General features: G+C 35.7%; 2 protein-coding genes, 1 long non-coding RNA gene and 1 pseudogene across 4 annotated transcripts; 2 read left to right on the top strand and 2 right to left on the bottom strand.

Annotated features, from left to right (window-relative positions):
- The first annotated feature begins 2,086 nt into the window (after positions 1 to 2,086).
- LOC143529270 (NDR1/HIN1-like protein 13) lies at positions 2,087 to 3,265 on the top strand. The gene has a single exon (XM_077025096.1). The coding sequence runs from the start codon at positions 2,307 to 2,309 to the stop codon at positions 3,072 to 3,074; it is 768 nt and encodes a 255-aa protein (XP_076881211.1). The 5' UTR covers positions 2,087 to 2,306; the 3' UTR covers positions 3,075 to 3,265.
- Positions 3,266 to 6,598: 3,333 nt separating this feature from the next.
- On the bottom strand, positions 6,599 to 8,929 carry LOC143529205 (putative pentatricopeptide repeat-containing protein At1g17630 pseudogene; annotated as a pseudogene).
- Positions 8,930 to 10,857: 1,928 nt separating this feature from the next.
- Positions 10,858 to 11,306, top strand: LOC143529204 (uncharacterized). The gene is made up of 3 exons (XR_013134615.1): positions 10,858 to 10,935; positions 11,043 to 11,131; positions 11,213 to 11,306. It is a non-coding gene; the product is annotated as an uncharacterized LOC143529204 (long non-coding RNA).
- Positions 11,307 to 13,680: 2,374 nt separating this feature from the next.
- LOC143529268 (nucleosome assembly protein 1;4-like) lies at positions 13,681 to 17,998 on the bottom strand. Of its 2 annotated transcripts, XM_077025093.1 has the most exons (11): positions 17,827 to 17,998; positions 17,695 to 17,738; positions 17,488 to 17,583; positions 16,160 to 16,252; positions 16,006 to 16,078; positions 15,869 to 15,930; positions 15,593 to 15,777; positions 15,333 to 15,510; positions 14,842 to 14,885; positions 14,536 to 14,755; positions 13,681 to 13,966 (listed from the first exon to the last, which is right to left on the bottom strand). In XM_077025093.1, exons 1-11 carry the CDS (start codon positions 17,885 to 17,887, stop codon positions 13,904 to 13,906), a joined length of 1,119 nt encoding a protein of 372 aa, XP_076881208.1. In that variant the 5' UTR covers positions 17,888 to 17,998; the 3' UTR covers positions 13,681 to 13,903. The 2 variants fall into 2 exon arrangements, with proteins under 2 accessions (XP_076881208.1, XP_076881210.1); XM_077025095.1 differs by lacking the exons at positions 17,488 to 17,583; positions 17,695 to 17,738; positions 17,827 to 17,998 and adding an exon at positions 17,022 to 17,069 and having other exon boundaries at positions 13,682 to 13,966.
- Positions 17,999 to 18,203: the final 205 nt, after the last annotated feature.

Genomic DNA, 18,203 nt, shown 5'->3' with positions numbered 1-18,203 from the left:
TTGCGAGCTTTGACTCCCTGTCTTACTCCGGCGGGTTCTTTTAACTCCTACCGTCAGTTGACCGTTAGTTGACCGTAGGTATTTTAGTTAATACCAACATATTAAGGGTATTTTAGTAATCTTCTAATAAATAATAAATAATAAATATAATAATAATATTATTATTATTAATAGCAGCAGCATTGTAACCTTCATCATCATCGATCTCATCTTCATCATCATCAACCTCAAATCCACAAACCCACCACCAAGTAATCCCTCTTAATCTCATCATCTTCATCATCAGTTTCATAACAATTAATCAAATCCTAAAACCCTAGATTTCATCACTCAAACCCTCAAATCTCTCAAATCCCACCACCAATCGCTTCAATAATTCAACCACCGCACCCATAAATCATTCCAATCAAAACTCTAACCTCCGGCACCACGCCGCCGCCACGAAGCCACCGCCGCCATGGATTCCGGCCGCGGACAATGCCGGAAGTGGAAGAAAAAGATGCAGGTGGAGAAGAAGATGAAGATGAGTTGTCTGGATTCAATTCAGTGTTTACAACTTCTAATTGGTTGCTAATTGCTACTAATTGTTGCTAATTGTTGATCGTTGGGGTTAGGGTTTGATGGTGACAAAGCCGTGGCTACAACCGACACCAACGTATCATCCGTTAGAGACGTATTGGGACACGGTGCATTCGTATGATGTTATAACCAGGAAGTGGACTAGGCGAATTTGAGTTATGATTTGTTGTTTATAAATGTTTGTTGATTTGATGATGAAGATAGAGAGATGATGAGGAGGAGGAGGAGGAAGTCCTTAACCAAGTGAGAATATATATTTCATGTTGTATAGATATAACAAACATTAGTTTAGTTCAAATGGTTTGTTTTGTTTGTTGTTAACCGAGACGTCGTCGGTTCAAACCCCACACTCTACACGATTTGGATTATTAGTTTTAGAATTAATTAAAGGCTCAGGGGTAAAATAGTCATTTCAACCTTTTTTGGTCAGTCAACGACGGGTCAACTGACGGCAGGAGTCAGAAGAACCCGCCGGAGTAACACAGGGAGTCAAAGTTCGCAAAATCTTTTTCAGTGGTTAACCCATCTGGCGACGTTATTTTCCAGGGAGTCAAATAGCAGATTTCTCAAAAAAAAAGTTATACATACTTTTCTTTTAAATGGCTAATTTGAAACAGTAATGGGTCACTGACCTACCTGATCGTTTTCAATGCCAGACCATAAATCTATGGATTCTAAGTTGGCACGTCCTTGTAAAAAAACGTACATTAGTCTGTCCCATCAACCCTAATCCGGAGACCATCTTCAGGAGGAAACCCACCATGTGTGAGAAAAACCCAATAAGCCAACCTAGAACCCCTAGTTTGTCGTATGTGAGACTTGAACTGAATACCTGCCTATTTGAATGAGGTCTTTGGGTGCATCTTATGTGTACTTTCTCAACGGCCAACGAATAAAGCCCCACTACATGGGGTAACACAGTTTTACCCAATGGCAAAATTAGATGGCGTATGCTCGCGATCACAACCCAAATCCACCATCTCCTGTTCCGAGGAAACCGTCGCCGAAGGTTTCTTTACGATAAAACCGGTTAGGATTGGATTCGAACTTGAAACTATAATTCACAAACCGGTTTAAAATTCAAAACTGGTTCGGGTTGGTCAACAAAAGTCAAAACTGGTTTATGAACGGTATCGGTTCGGGTTGAAACCGGTTTCTTGAATAGATACAATCGGTTTTGGCTAACGGGTTTGGAACCGGTTTTGGTGAAGAAAACTACAAACCGGTTCTGAACATACGGTTTCAATCGATTCCAAACCGGTTCGGTTTCGGTTCAATTTCTAGATCGGTTCAGTTAACGGGTTTATTTGTCTACCTCTACTTGAAACCATGCAAACTTCAACCCAAATCTTCACTTTCCAATGCATACTTAATTTATCTCCCAGTAATAAACACTAAATATATTATATCTTAATTAAACATATATTTATATTAATATAGCAATAAATAACTACGGAAAATATAGAAGAACAAATATATGTATACTGTATACATACCTTACCTTGACATGATGCATTTATTGAGTAGAGTAGAAAATAAAAAAAACCAAGAAGGCGTGTAGACGACTTTATATTTTTAGCCTTCACCACCATCACCGGTGGGTACAGCCTTCCTATCACCATCATCAATCTCTATCCACACGCCATTATCAACAACTATACATTACACTCCCGTACTATTTTTCATCCAATCTCACCAACCAATTCTCCAAACCCTAATCCACCAATATGTCCGAAAAAATCCACCCTAAACAACCCACCGGACTCACCACCACCACCGGAATCACAACAACCGCCGCCGGAGGAAATCCTAACAAAGCACAAATCTACAACTCCACACGTCCAGTCTACCGTCCACAGCCTCGCCGGAGCCGCCGTAGCTGCTGCTGCTCACTCTGCCTATGGCTCACCTTCACTCTCCTCATCCTAATCATCCTCGCCGCCGTCGCCGGCGGCGTCTTCTACGTACTCTACCGTCCACACCATCCATCATTCACCGTCTCATCCCTCCAGGTATCTCAATTCAACCTAACGGCTTCAAATCAGTTACACACGAAGTTTAACTTCACCGTCACGGCTCGTAACCCTAACAAGAAGATCGAGTTCGATTTCAATCCAGTCTCCGTTTCAATCGACTCGGACCGAGTCGATGTCGGTGACGGAACGATTCCGGCGTTCGTTATGCCGAAGAAGAACACGACGAGATTGAAAGCCGTTGTGTCACGTTCCGTACAGTTGGATAGTAATAATAATAATGATAATAATAAGTTGAAATCAGATCTGAAGAATAAGAAGAGTATACCGTTAACGATTCAGCTGGATACGAAAGTGAAGGTGAAGATTGGAAGCTTGAAGACTAAGAAGGTGCCGATTAGAGTTGTGTGTGACGGAATTAGGGTTACGGCACCGAGTGGTAATGCGACTACGACGGCGAGTACGGCAGGTGTTAAGTGTAAGGTGGATCTGAGGATTAAGATTTGGAAATGGACGGTTTGAGTTGATTGAAGATGAAGAAGAAGAAGAAGGTGTGGTTATGTTATTATTATTGTTATTATTATTATTATTATAAGTATATGAATTTGTTTTGAGATATTATGAAGGTGAAGGTTTATTTTGTTTATGACTATATAATTTTTTTTGTTAATTTTTAGTTTGAGATGATTGATAAATGATAATGTGATATGTTTAGTGAGTGACAGGATGAATAATGATGTTTTGTACACGTGCAAGATGGACAGATCTGGTACACGGCCTTAGTGCAGGCTTTCTGTTTTGTATTGCCTCTTTGTGGGGCTATTCGTTGATGTTGTATATGTACTCGGTTGATGTCTTCTCGGTTGTATAATCTTGTATGCTAGCGTCTTGCTAGTATGTCGGGAATAAAAGTTTGGTTGGCCGTTCAAAAAAAAAAAAATGATGATGTTTATTTGGTATTGTATTTTTTCAAGAACATAAAAGTGCTTATGAATGAATATCTTGATTTCTGGAAAATTTTTGATGTTGCTTTATTTTTCAAAGACCAAGGAACACGGTAATGTTAGTGGTAACAGGCAATTTCACACTAGGCCCGACCGAAATTTTTCTAGTGGTAAGAGGTCTGTCAATATGTCATTCTAATGTGGAGACTCGGGTGCAATTTTTATTTAGGTCGGTTCTGCATCTGGGTGAACGGGCGACTCAGGGTTTTAATCCTGGGTTCGAACCCGACAAGGGTGAGGGTTTGCGGATTATATTCGGGTTCCACACATCAAGGGGTACAGTCTCATGGCGGTCAAGGAGTTGACCTTGGAAATAGCGTCGAAATGGTAGGTTCACACGTGAGATTCTCACTTGGGTCCGTTCGAATGACAACTGGGTGAAGGGACGAATCATGGCTTTAATCCCTGGTTAGAACCTGACAAGGGGGCGAGGGTTTACGGATTTCATCCGGTTCCCCCACGTCAGGGGGTATGGTTTCACGGTGGTTGAGGAGTTGACCTTGCACATTGCCCCGAAAGGGTAGGTTTCCACGTGAGATTTCTATCGTTTTAAAAAAAAGTTAACTTCATACGTCGTGATCGCAGAAAGTGTTGGGTAGCCCAAACCCAGTATCTCATGTTACAGCCTTCTAAGGAAAACTTGTCGTTTGAAGACCCACTATGGTAAAACTTGAATAGGATGAGATTCGAATTTGAGACGTTACGACCCCATCCTAAAACTTCAATTCTTTACTAATATCAGTTGAGTTAAACCTCCGTATCAAACCGGAGATGTTGCTAAAATGGGAAATTCCTTAGAGTATAAAATGTCCATTTTAGAAAAGAAGTTTAAAGTTTTGTCTCCTTATAATTTATTGTTTACTGTTAGGAAAAAGTATAATATGGGGATCCAACGGTAAATAAAACCACTCAAAAACGCCATGTGACTGTATTGTACCGATACTAGCTATCTATTGTTTTAATACCTTCGTATATGTGGCCAAAGATAGAGATTGTGAATAATCTGTAGAGGATTAGGAATTATTTACGTTAATGAAGGTAAAAAAATGTACCGATCGTAATGGGTTAAAATAATAATAATAATGATTTGTCAAGCATATTTTAAAGTTAACCTTAATCTAAAAGACTAAAACTAATGCATCCAACACATGGAAAAATGATTATTTGGTAACTTTTAGTATTAATTGTTAACTCCATGTCAAGACAATGATTGTTTTGTACTTGGAACGAGTTATTTGCAATTTGCATCAATGTGGTGTTTAGCTGGCATTATACTATCAACGACTTTTGGTTTGTTATAACTTATTATTTATTTTGAAAGGCAACTTTTATTAAAACCAATAAAGCCAAAGCAAGACAAAAATAACACAACAAATTACAACATGATTACAAAATTGCAAAAGGGGATGTTATACTAATCTCTTCAAAGAACAGAGTTGTGTTTCAACCTATTTTTTATCCATAGAAAACCGAGCGATTTGATGTCTACCCGTATCTTTATCACTTTAATTTCTTTGTTTGAGAATTGAACTTCACACATTGCCTTTTATATACACCAACAACCACTGATATTTATGTTAAATAGAATGTCTTTTTGTCCACGTCTATCCATCGTGAATTATAAAATACCAATAAATAATTAAATATCTTACCATAAAGGCAAATATTTGATTTATCTTCTACTAATTGTTGATTCCATACGTTAGTAAGTTAGTTTTTGATAACTAATCTAATAGGCGAATGAACACATAAGTAAATATAACACAAAAGAGAGAATATATACTTAGTTTGATTAGTTAATTATTAGTCCTTTTTCGCTTATTATATTAATCAATATGTAACATTTAAGCCATAATTGTTAATCATGAGTTTGTCCATTTCTTTGTCTGCTTTTATAGGCTCACGGTTGTGTTTCGTTTTTCAATATAGATTTTATTTAAAGATTAAAGTCAAAGAATAGCTATTATTTTACAAATGTTTCAATATATTTTACATGGTCTTTTTAATATTGAGATGAATTAACCTTTGTTGTGAAATGATACATATGGTATCTTTTTTAAAGGTCACGAGTCACGGCTACATCTTTCTCTCTAACTTAACCCTTCGATGTCCTAATTTCTTGTTCGTGTTTGCCATAGTTGGAAACAGGGTACCGCTTTCATGTGGTCGGTGGTTGGATTCACGTTGTTGTTGTGAGGTTGCCGATAGTAAGGCACAACAGGGATGAATATATATTTTGAGTTTTTCCTTTTGGTTTTTAAAACTTTGACGCCTTAGCAAATAACAGTCGCATTACTTGTATAGACTATAGTTGTATGCATATATCCTCATGCTAAACAAAGATTTGCAATGCTATTTGCAAATAATTTGAAACTTCTTGTGTATTTTGATATTAGAATAGATAAAATGTTGTCATATATAAAAAGTTATTCTAAGTCTCCTTGAACTATATATTATTGCATCCACAATTTTTAAAAGAAGAAAAATGAAGCCTCCAATGACATGCTTTTCAAGTCAATGTTTAAAGCTAAGTTGTTTAATAGGTTTGAACTTCAATAACTGAATATTAGTTGCAACGAATTAAGACGAGGTTACAATGTGTTAAAACTAAAATACTTCAATTATCAATACTCTATATTTGGTGAGGGGAGGCTCGGAGGGCGTGCGAGCCGCACCATCGGCCGGAGCACGTAAGTTTCTGGGGGCACAATTTTTTTTTATATACATATTACATATATATGTTTTTTGGTGTTAATTAAAAATAAGGTTATTTGCAATGGTTTATGAGATAATTACATGCTCCAAATAGTTTCTGCTTATAATAAATCGGTCGATAATAGTTTTATTCATATTCGCTAGCGAAAAAAATTTTCGTTAAGGCCTACGAGTCTTTTTTTTTGGCTCGGCCGAGGTATTTAAATTCCCGGAGACGTCCCTGATTTGGGGTATGAGCATGTAGTAAGTTAAATTATTATAAAAGATCAAATATTAAAATCGATAAACCAAATTATTTATTATTTTAATTTATGAAAGACATGTTACCTACCAATTATATATAATGCAAGTGGGATACCATGTTTTCACATTTTTAAATGGAAACTTATATAACTTATGTTTGTAGACTGTAAACGTCACCCGTTCATAAGTTCACCCGGGACCCTGGGTATGTTCAACAATTAACTAATAGGATAATGTCACCTCAAGTCAACCAAAATCATCCCAACAACAATTCCTGAGTTCACCCAGGTACTACAACTCAATCCCAACTACTAGACAACCTACTCACAAAACCGGGATGGTGTACTCAAAGTACTCGGCTACTCGCTCCCTTATATATACGTAATTAACCATCTAACAGAAACTCAAACTAACTTTTTAACTAACATTTAACTAATTAAATACAATAAGGGCATGATAGTAAAAACCCACTAGAAGTCCAGTCAACAATACAAGTAAATCAATATATGATATTCCTAACCAAAAGATATTTACAATTTACATGTAAAATGATCCAAATCAACAAGTTAACAAAATTTCATCATCTATAATCTCAAACCTCATTTCAAAACTCAAAATCTTGACCAGTGTTTCCACTTCATCAATCCCACTCTCTACAAACTCCCCAGCAGTGAACATATGCACCCTTTTATTCACTTCAATCCAGCTTTGACCTCGAGTTTTAGTCAAACCCCGCGCCCGAGCCGATACCCTGACCTTTGCAGCCTCCTCCCATTGACCACTTTCAGCATATATATTCGACAACAACATATAATTCCCGGTTTCAGAACTAACCTCAAGTATCTTCGAAACCGAACTTTCATCCCAATTTATATTCTTATACACTCTACTCGAGTTCAAAAGAGCACCCCAAACACACACATTCGGCTCTAAAGGCATCTTTTTAGCAACTTCACTCGCTTCTTCAAAAAGCCCGGCCCGCCCAAAAAGGTCAACCATACAAGCATAATGTTCAACCCCGGGTTCAACTCCAAACTCGGGTTTCATTTGTGCAAATAACTCACGTCCGTCATTAACCAGGCCCGCGTGACTACACGCAGAAAGTAACGAAACGAAAGTGACCCCATCAGGCTTATATCCATCACTAACCATTTGTTTAAATATTTTTAAACTATTTTCACCGAATCCATGCATTCCGTACCCTTTAATCATGGTATTCCATGAACATAAATCTTTAACCTTTATGTTCTCGAATGTTGTGTACGCTTCTTTAAGGGTACCACATTTAGCATACATGTTTATCAACCCGTTCACAACTAATAGATCGGTGTTCATTAAGTTTCTAACGACATAACCATGGATTTCCTTACCGAAAACCGTTGTACTTAAATCTGCACAAATCGATAAGATAGTAGATATGGTTACAACATTTGGACACACTTTTGAAACCAGCAATTCTCTGAAAAGTTTCAAAGATTCATCGGGTCTCCCGGTTGAAGCGAACGAACTTATAACCGCACTCCAAGTTATCACATTCGGCACGAGACGTTTTTCTAATTTTTTTAAATTTAAGAATGTAGAAAAAGCCTCGTCACATAAACCGAATTGAGCATATGATGAAATCAAACCATTCCAACTCACTAAACTCTTATTTTTAATCTCTGAAAACAATTTTTCAGCGGCTTCTAAACATTCATGCTTTCCATACGCGCATAAAAGAGAGTTTTTAACGAATAAATAATCCTCAAAACCAGCCGTTACAACATATCCATGAAGCTCGTTTATTTTACTTAAAAGCTCAGAATCGTTGCACACGGAAACAACCACAGCAAGTGCTTCAGCATTAGACTCGACGCATTTGCTTCTCATCACATTGTACAGTCTCAACGTCTCCAAATACCGACCACATCGCGCATGACTCGACAACAAAGAAGTCCACGTCACAACGTTAGGCTCCAATCCATCAAGCTCCATCCTCTTAAACATATCAAAAGCTCCATCACAATCATAATTAAACGAAAAACCCGAAACCATAGTGTTCCAAGAAATACAATTTCTCACAGGCATTTCATCAAACACTTGGCGCGCAACATTCATTCGCCCGAGTTTCCCATTCACCGCCAACAATTCATTCGCTACATAAACGTTACCTTCAAACCCAGTTACTATAACATGACAATGAACTAAATCACACAAATTTCTATACCCAATCATACCACAAGCTCTAATAATTAAAGGGAAAGTAAACTCATCAAGTAAAGTTCCAATCTTTCTCATTTGGGTATAAACTTTAAGGGCTTCTTGACACTCTCCATTGATCACATTAGCTCTTAAGATTGAATTCCATGTAATTGTATTGTAAAGGTGTTCAATTGGGACGGTTTCGAATACTTTTCGGGCGTAAATGAGATGGTTAAATTTACTGTAAATGGATACGAGTCTTGGAGGTAAGAATAGGGTTTTGAGGCCATTGAATTGTAGGATTTGGGCGTGTATTTGTTTGGATTGTTTAAGGTTTGTGCATTTTTTAAGAAGGTGGTCCAAGTAATTGAAAAGTTGGATGGGTTTTGGTGAATTGGATATGTGAAGGAGGTTCATGAAGCATGAAGCTTGTTGAGTTTTGAGTTTACCCCCTGTTATTGAGTTTTTTAAAGGAGTGAAAAAAATAATAATAACAAGGATAGTCAGAAAACGGGTGTTTTGAGTTTTTTTTAGGATGGAAAGGAGTAGGAGGAGTTAGGAATGATTAAATTAATGTATTCTTTTAATAAGTTATCCTTCAAAAAAATGGAATGATTACTAATGATAACTATTTTTTAACATAATTATATTTTCCTTTCCTAGCGCTTGTCATAGATACACGCATCGATCGTTGCTTTTGTATATGCGTTGTCCTAAGGGTGGTTCATAAAAACGTTTGTTTGTTATGGTTATACCCAGCTCGATAATCTTATGTATTTTGTGTTAGGTGCGTGTTCCTTGTAATTTTACAGCCACATGTACTGGTTTTGATGATCATATATTAATTTGTGATGGTTGTTTATAAATATAACATGTGTTATTTGTAAATCTCAAAGTGTTAAAGACTCTCAATTTTGAAAATGGAAAGGGTAAAATATCTATTATGTTAAGACTCTCAGTATTTGACATAATTATGGTAGACATTGTGCGCGGGCCGGCTTATGTTTTGAGTGTACTTATTTGACTCGATCATTTTACTTGTTCGCGTTATTAGATTGTGATGCATCTTTGATGACTAGAGACACGGGCTCAAGGGAAATAAGGGAGTTTGTTCAGAGCCCCGGTCTTTCACTTATCAAAAGACCGGAATCGGAATCGGAATCGGAATCGGTTAGGAAGAAATCGAAGAGTGACAACAACGGCGGCTAGGTTACAATTGAGGTTATAATGGTGGAAGGTGAGCCTAAAGAGGAGGTCCTGTTTAATGTCAATGTCGAGGACCTTATCTATTTGCAGTGCTTAATAGGGGGGACTAATACGATCAGAAACCCCGTGGTATTGAAATTAGTCAGTGTTTGTTCGTTTAAAACCTAAACGAATTTCAATCGTATTCGTATCCGCTCATGTTTGTTTGCTTATGCTTACGTCAATCAATATTTAATAATTAACTTATATGCCTAACTGTCTTTTACATAAAATCCATACGCACACTATTCCATGTGATTAATGCAACTTCTTGTGTTGAGTTTTAGGTTTTTAGACTGGAACCGACGACAACCATTGAGTATGTGACAGAGGGGGAAGATGATGATAGCCCGAAGACAGATGAGGATTTGGCAGAGGGGGAAGATGATAGTCCAAAGAAGTCCGAACAGTCGGTAAGAAACTTCCTATTGACCTTTTCTTTTTTTATTTTTTGCAAATGTTGATTGTTAAGACCTATGCAGTCAATATTGGTCATTTGGTCCTCATGTGAATACCTTTAAGTCTTTGTTTTCAACTTTTAGTGTCTAATGCTAAGTGTTTTTTTAGTCTCTCAGTTGTTAGCGTTTTGCAAGTTGCACAAGTATAATTTGTTAATACTAGGAGAGTATGCCTAATTGTTAGTGTCAAAACTGCTATATATGCGTGATATTAAAATTACCGATACTCGCCATCGACCGATCTTTTCCTGCATTAACCGCTTAGGTTAAGAGGCAGCTGAACAAGTCACGACTGAACCAAAACCTGCAAAGCGCTGTACTGCACCTGCAACCTACCCTGTCTTTGTTAGTTGCAAGCAAATTGACTGAACACAACAGTTATTTTCATTTTATACATACAATAATTCTACTACCATAAGCCTGATTCTCATGCTTGTTTTATGTTAACGGTTTTCTATAATTAGGAACCTTCATCAAACATCAACGCTACAGGTCCTGATCAAAGCATTGTGAAACTACAAACTGAAGAATGCTCAGGTATTTTCTAGCATAATTCAAATAAGGCTGGATGTCACTTTGGTTGCTCAGTCATATTTGTTTCAACTTTCAAGTTTCAACTCACTCACGCCAATCTTGTTTTGTAGCTTCTGGTAAGAAAAGATCGCTTTCAGCAGCGCTATCAAATCTCGCTTCTGAAGCACCCGCTTCTGCTACTAATTACACTGACAGAAAGGTCATTTATACCTTTATCCACATGACTTCCTACACACTCTTTCTTATTAACTGTACTGATTTAATTTAATTTTATAATTAGGTATCAAGCAAAAAAGCTACAGGCCCTTATGGAAACACTGCGAAAGTGGAAACTGAAGACAACTCAGGTGTTTCTTAGTAGAGATTAAATAAAGCTGGATATTACTTTGGTTGCTCAATTATATATGTTTCAAGTTTCAACTCACTCACGCCCCTCTTATTTTTGTAGCTTCTGGTAAGCAAGTTCTTTCAGCAGCGCCATCAAAGGCTGATTCTAAAGCACCAGTTTCTGCTATTAGCTACACCGACACAAAGGTCGTTTATACCCTTATCCACATGACATCCAACTTTGATACACGAACCACATCCTCTTTCTTATTAACTATATACTAATAATTGATCTTGTAACATTCACAGCTCACCGCTTCACAGTTGTTGATGTCAAAGGAAACTATTCATCAGCATAGTCTTACTGCAGATGCATGTGTTGACAAACTTACAATGTGAGTTTCGATTTAAACTTAAATGTGAAGTGTTTAGCCCTAATCAGCCTGTCATAATACGATCTTTTTTGATGTCGTTTATACAGGTTGCATGCGGAACTCAATTCACAAGGGAAGAAGATATTGATTGGTGCTCTTTTGCATGCGGAACTTTGTTATAAAATCGTTTCCAATTTAGGTTCTGGCTGATTAGTTATTAACATCAACTATCAAGGTACTTACTTTGTTTTAATCTGTTTTTGCAGGCTGCGGCGTTAGCTCATCAAGTAAAGTTCTAATCTTTTTCATTTGGGTGTAAACCTTAAGGGCTTCTTGACACTCTCCATTGATCACATTAGCTCTTAAGATTGAGTTCCATGTAATTGTATTGTAAAGGTGTTCAATTGGGACGGTTTCGAATACTTTTCGGGCGTAAATGAGATGGTTAAATTTGCTGTAAATGGATATGAGCCTTCAAGGTAAGAATAGGGTTTTGAGGCCATTGAATTGCAGGATTTGGGCGTGTATTTGTTTGGATTGTTTAGGGTTTGTGCATTTTTGAAGAAGGTGGTCCAAGTGATTGAAAAGTTGGATGGGTTTTGGTGAATTGGATATGTGAAGGAGTAACATGAAGCATGAAGCTTGTTGAGTTTGAATCTAAGGATTTGGAGGGCCTTTGTTACAAGCTCAAAATTTAAAGCAAAGAATATCAAGAGTGTTTGGAATTGAGTTTGAAGAGTGCTTATTAGCTTTTTCAAAAAGTCATTTTGAAAAGTCTGAATTTAAGGTTTTTGTAAAACTATTTTTTAATCCTTTCAAAAAGCTAAAATAAGAAAAATTTTGTGATTGTCACACATTTTAATTTATTGGTTTTTTTAAAAACACAATAAGCCAATAAGCATTTTTGAAAACACTCATGGCCACTGTGGCAAATGAAAAAGTGAATTTTCGATCTTAACCGGGTTTTATTATAGAAAAATTTCTGGACCAATGGGTTTTCTCATAAATATGAGATGGTGAGCTTGGCCGGAATGTCTGTTATTACGGACGTATGAGGTCGTCTTTTGTCATTGGGTCATATTAGATAGGAAGGTTTTATTCGTTGGTTGGTTGATAAAAAAAAAGAAAAAAAAAGAAAGAAGTTCACTTTAACAAATAAATAACGTAGTCTCCTTTTAATGTTTTTTATTTAAGATATTTCAAAATAATTTACCGAACATTTTAAATATAATTGTTCAAAAGAGACGTATATTTACTTTTTGGGGTCATGTTTTCAAACGAAAGTGAGAGAAGATTGGTCGCATTATCATGTAGATGGGTGGTATCTATAAAAAAGTAATAATATGTTATATGTCAATTTAGTGATTGACTTTTTACCAGATTCTCTTTAGTGTATGATCAAAAGAAGTTCAAAACAAAGACAAAAGACAAAAGGTTACATTTCAATGACAATTAGACATAATAAATAGATAAATATATTCAAGATAGAAAGCTATATTTTACGTAAGTAAAACCCAAATTTCACACAAGAATAATAATGTTTCAATTCGATTTTCAGCTATTTGTTTCAGCAAATTTAAGTTATACATGTCAACGAGATTGTTATCATTATACGATTTATGAATCTTTATATATTATAAGTTAATATCTGTGTAGATATATGATAAACCTATAAAATAAAAAGAAAATCAAAATATAGAAGGCTAAAACATAAGGTTTATAGTACATGAATACTGACACAGATAAGTCACAATTACACCACTTTAATTTGTTCGGATATGACTTGCATCAAGAATTTAGAAAACCACATTAACATTTATAACTTGAAAAGGATTTTATCAAGAGATGAATTAAACCAAGTTTCGTATCTAGAACATGAGTTTATAAATAGTGAAAGCTTCATTAGAAACAGTAACGCATTATCGCTTTTGTTTGAATTGTTTTCGAAACAGTTGTGATTTTTTTTCATAAGTTTATAAATATCATACAATGTAAACACAAGTCACACAAGGCTTCGAACATATATCAACTTCAAACATGCAAAACTTTCATTCAACAAAAATGGTGCCAAAACATACATACTTAAATTGTTCTTTTTCAACAAATCAAGAATGTAACCTAACATAAAAACTGGACACTAACAGATAAATAATTAAATATAACTCCCATACACAATTTAAAAAAAAAATCCAACAAACAAAAATAAATAGGCCAAAATTCTTAAACCAACACTTTCAAACTCTCAACCACATCACTGGCAGCCTTCAAAGTTACTGTTGCTTGCATTCAGGAGGTTGCTCGCCTGTCGCACCGGTTTTTGAGATGCTGCCCTTCTGCAGATCACACAGTTTGAGAGTTAATAACTTGCAAAATGTTCGTGATTCAAAATCGTATACTAGATGCTAGTGTGGCAAGCTGAGTGGGTCAAACGAGTCGAATAATAGTCTAATAGGTACTTCTTAATGTGGGTCAAACCAACTGGGAGATGCACCCCAACTTTAAATAACTTCAAATCGGTTTCACCCGTTTAGCCTATTCCTTTTTAGTTGAATTCTTCAGATAAATAAAATATGACCCAAATCAACCTGTTTATACATGACCCAAATTGACCTGTTCATACACACCTAGACGAAACCATTCTGACCCGTTGTCTTTTTAGTTAAATGTTTAGATTATGCAATTGACCCATCAAAGACAAGACCCAAATCGACCTGTTTATACCACATTTAAAAAAGACCACCTGGCTCGTTTTCTTTTTAATTAAATTATGCAACTAAACCCATAGCATGACCCAAATTGACCCAATTATACCACATCTAGAAAAAACCTAAATGACATAATCCTAGAATGTAAAATCATGAACAAAACTACTTGTAGAACGAAGAAAATAAGAAAAATTCACCTTTGGTTTTCTCTTACTCTTGCTCTCTTCTTCATCTTCATCATCATCCTCGTCGTCGTCATCCTCTTCATCTTCATCATCATCCTCATCAACTTCATCCAGATCTTCGTCATCATCCTCACCATCATCTTCTTCTAAGCCATCGAACCCATCCTCCTCGGCTGCCTCACCCGTAAACCACGAAACAGCATGTGGTATAATTTTGTCCCGTATGGTTGAGCTACATAGCGCATATAAAACAAATATATCATTTCAGTAAAAAAGTGATATTAACATGTCAAGTATAAAAAATATTATGACACTCACCCAATATCATAGTCTTCTTCCATTTGATTCTGAAGTTCTTCAGCCTGCAAACGATATTCTTCATTATTAAATCTATCAATCAATAACCTCAATCATCATCATCATCATCATCATCATCGTACTCAGTATATCCCACCAATAGCAAAGCTATAGTAGGGTCTGAGGAGGGTAAGATGTAGACAGCCTTACCTCTACCCCATAAGGATAGAGAGGCTGCTTCCGGTGAGACCCCCGGCTCGATAGTAGTTTTGCATCAAGCCTTGGACATAAGGCACATAGCACTCAATCATCGGGACACCGGCTGATTGGTGCATGTACCCTTGTCTTTCGGCTATCAACGCCACTACATGATGCCTGATTAACCGTCCGTCACTTTTAACGTTATTTTCACGAGATTAGTAAAATAACGTCAAAATTAGTGCAATTTCACTTTTGCCCACCCGAGGGTTCACACATATATACAGCGCATCAAAGATAGACCAAAAAAATACCTCTTCTTCATCAATGTCTTCCTCATCATCAGGAACTTGTGGAGGACTAAAAAAGTTGAAGAAACTTTGACATTTCTCAGTCTTAGTGATAGGTTTAGCGTTCTTTGATCCCTTCTTTGGCTTCTTCTTTAATATCTTTTGTGTCAAGCATTTCCCTGGTAGCCATTCAATATCTGTCCTGTAAAGGACCAAACATTGCAAGAGCTTAAGACCAAGAAACATGTGAGATAAAATATGGTTACAAATTATATAATAGTTACCCTATTGCCTTCTCTAAAATAGGCTCATCATCATCAATCATGTGATAAACTTTGGTCAAAACTGAGTTCGTAAAATACGGATTGGTATCAAAAAAGAATTCAAGCTTGAAACCCTTGGGTTCGTCTACCCTGCACCACTTAATATCCTTCAGATACTTGAGTGCATCTTCATCTCTTTCTGTAATCTGATGATCATTCAAAAAATTAAAATTAAAATTCTATTTGGAAATAGAAAAACCATAAAACAAGAGCACAAGTTATAAACAGGGTTGCTACCTCATCTGCCAATATTTCATTGGTTTTCATTGCAGTTAGCCAAAAATCAGGCACACCCTTAGCTGAAACATTGTTTAAAATAATAAATCAGCTTCTTTTACAGATAAAAGAGATGGGATGTATTGAAAGTATATTACCATCCGCCTGATCAGTGGCAGAATCATCCTTTAATCCATCAACTTCAACAACACCATTGACTATATCATATCTCTGAAATTTCAAAACATAACAATTCAGTACACACAGCAATATTTAAATCAAACTATAAAGGATCAAATCATAAACACAAACCTTTGCGTATAATGGCTCGTACAGTTTCTGGTATTTCAGTTCTAGTGCAGCTCTCTCTTCAAAAAACTTTGCCTCTAACTCGTCATGTTGGCTCTGCAAACAATATAATATCAGAAACACGTAACATTATGCAAAAGAGATAGAAAATATCACACATCAAAAAATGTATCTTCACACATAAATAAGTATAAAATCTACAAAAGTGGATGTATGTGCACATGAACTGTAACCTATAACAAAAAAGCAAAATGAAAAACATATACAAAATATCACACTATTCACTTTTCAGATCAAGTATCACATGAAACATGAGTCATGACTCATGATTATGCACATTATACTGACTCAAATTTATGATTTTGTATAAAATCACAACTAATTATGACAAGTAGATCTAAATAATAAAAGAGATCAAAATCAGCAAATTATAATTTATTACACTCAGTTACCTGAATGCCTCTCGAAACCTCAACATGAAACACGAGTCATGATTATGCACATTATGCCGCCTCAAATTAATGACTTTTTTAAGGCATAATATTCACAACTAACTATGACAACTGGTATCTAAATCTCTAATTTAGAATGAATAAATGAATAACTAAATATTCTGAAATCTGCAATTAATAACTAAATATTCTCAATTAACTGAATGTCTCTGAGAGTCTGAGAACCTCAACATCAAATATGAGTCATGATTAAACACATTATACTGACTCAAACTTATAATTTTGTTAAGAAACAATATTTACAGCTAATTATGACAACAGGTAGGTCCAAATCTCCAATTAAGAATAATTCAAAACAATAGCAATAATTAACATCTGGAAATAATAACTAATTACTTTCACTTATGACTTACCTGACTGGCTCTCAGAACCTCAACATGAAACATGAGTCATAATTTTGCACACTATGCATGATATTCACAACTAATGCTAACAACAAATAGATCTAAACCTTTATTTAAGCATAATTTAAAACAAAGTAATAAACAATAAATTATTCTCAATTACTTTACTGCCTCTCAAAAACATCAGTAATCATTATGCACATTATACTGACTCGCATTCATAACTTTGTTAAAACACAATATTCACAACTAATTATAACAAGTAGATCTAATTAAACATATAATTAATTAATCACCATTACCTGAATGCCTCTAAAAACCTCAACATGAAACATAAGTCATGATTATGCACATTATGCGTAATATTTACAACTAATTATAACAACAGATAGATCTAAATCCCAAATTAAGCACAATTTAAAACAATAACAGTAATTAAAATCAAAAAAATAATTAATTAATATATCTCAATAACCTGAATGCCTCTCAAAACCTCAACTCTCTTCCGAACAACCGGAGACAAGTTCTCGAGCACATCCGAGTGTTCGCCGGCCAGATTCTGAAGCTTATTCTGTAAACATAATATTCACAACTAATTATAACAACAGGTAGATCTAAATATGTCATTAAGCATGATTTAAAAATTAAAACAATAACAGTAATTAATTATTAATTAACAAACCTTAAGAGCGTTGACGATTCCAGCACGATCCTCAACGCTAAGAGCTACAAAATTAACAAAAACAAAACCGTAAAATTAATTAATGAGTAAATTGAAGCTAATCGTATAGGTTATGAGAAGATTTGAACGTACCGGCGGCGGCGGCCGGTAAAGAGCCGGCGAGATCAGACATATCGAGCTTGTTGTTGCCCATGGCGGGAGGTGGTGGTGGTGGTGATAAAGATAAAAGTATAAAACCCTATCGAAAACCCTACGAAGGAAGTGAAGGTGGAGAGAAGCTAGCTAGTGTTTTAAGTTTGAATGGTTGTGACGTTTATGAGTTGTGTGACCTAATATATAAAGGGAAAATTTGTGATTTAACTTTTTTTATTTTCATATTATTAATGTTCATATAGAAAATTATTATTGAAATTATATGTTGTATTGATGTTGCTAATGAGCTAGTTGTGGAGTGGTAAGAAAGAGATTTAGTGTTTCATGTTATTCGGGTTTGATTTCTACTCATATTA

The sequence above is a fragment of the Bidens hawaiensis genome, unplaced genomic scaffold (genome assembly GCF_021521415.1).
Source record: "Bidens hawaiensis isolate Kalapana, Puna unplaced genomic scaffold, B.hawaiensis_p1.1 tig00008515_1, whole genome shotgun sequence".
NCBI classification, from domain to species: domain Eukaryota; kingdom Viridiplantae; phylum Streptophyta; class Magnoliopsida; order Asterales; family Asteraceae; genus Bidens; species Bidens hawaiensis.
This window is presented reverse-complemented; position numbering and strand designations above follow the sequence as displayed.

Coding starts and splice junctions, on each gene's coding strand:
- LOC143529268 (XM_077025093.1), bottom strand. CDS start 17,887: ATGGGCAACAACAAGCTCGATATGTCTGATCTCGCCGGCTCTTTACCG. Junction 15,778..15,868: donor ATGAAATATTGGCAGATGAG/GTAGCAACCCTG, acceptor AATGATCATCAG/ATTACAGAAAGAGATGAAGA. Junction 15,511..15,592: donor ATTTTAGAGAAGGCAATAGG/GTAACTATTATA, acceptor GGTCCTTTACAG/GACAGATATTGAATGGCTAC.
- LOC143529270 (XM_077025096.1), top strand. CDS start 2,307: ATGTCCGAAAAAATCCACCCTAAACAACCCACCGGACTCACCACCACC.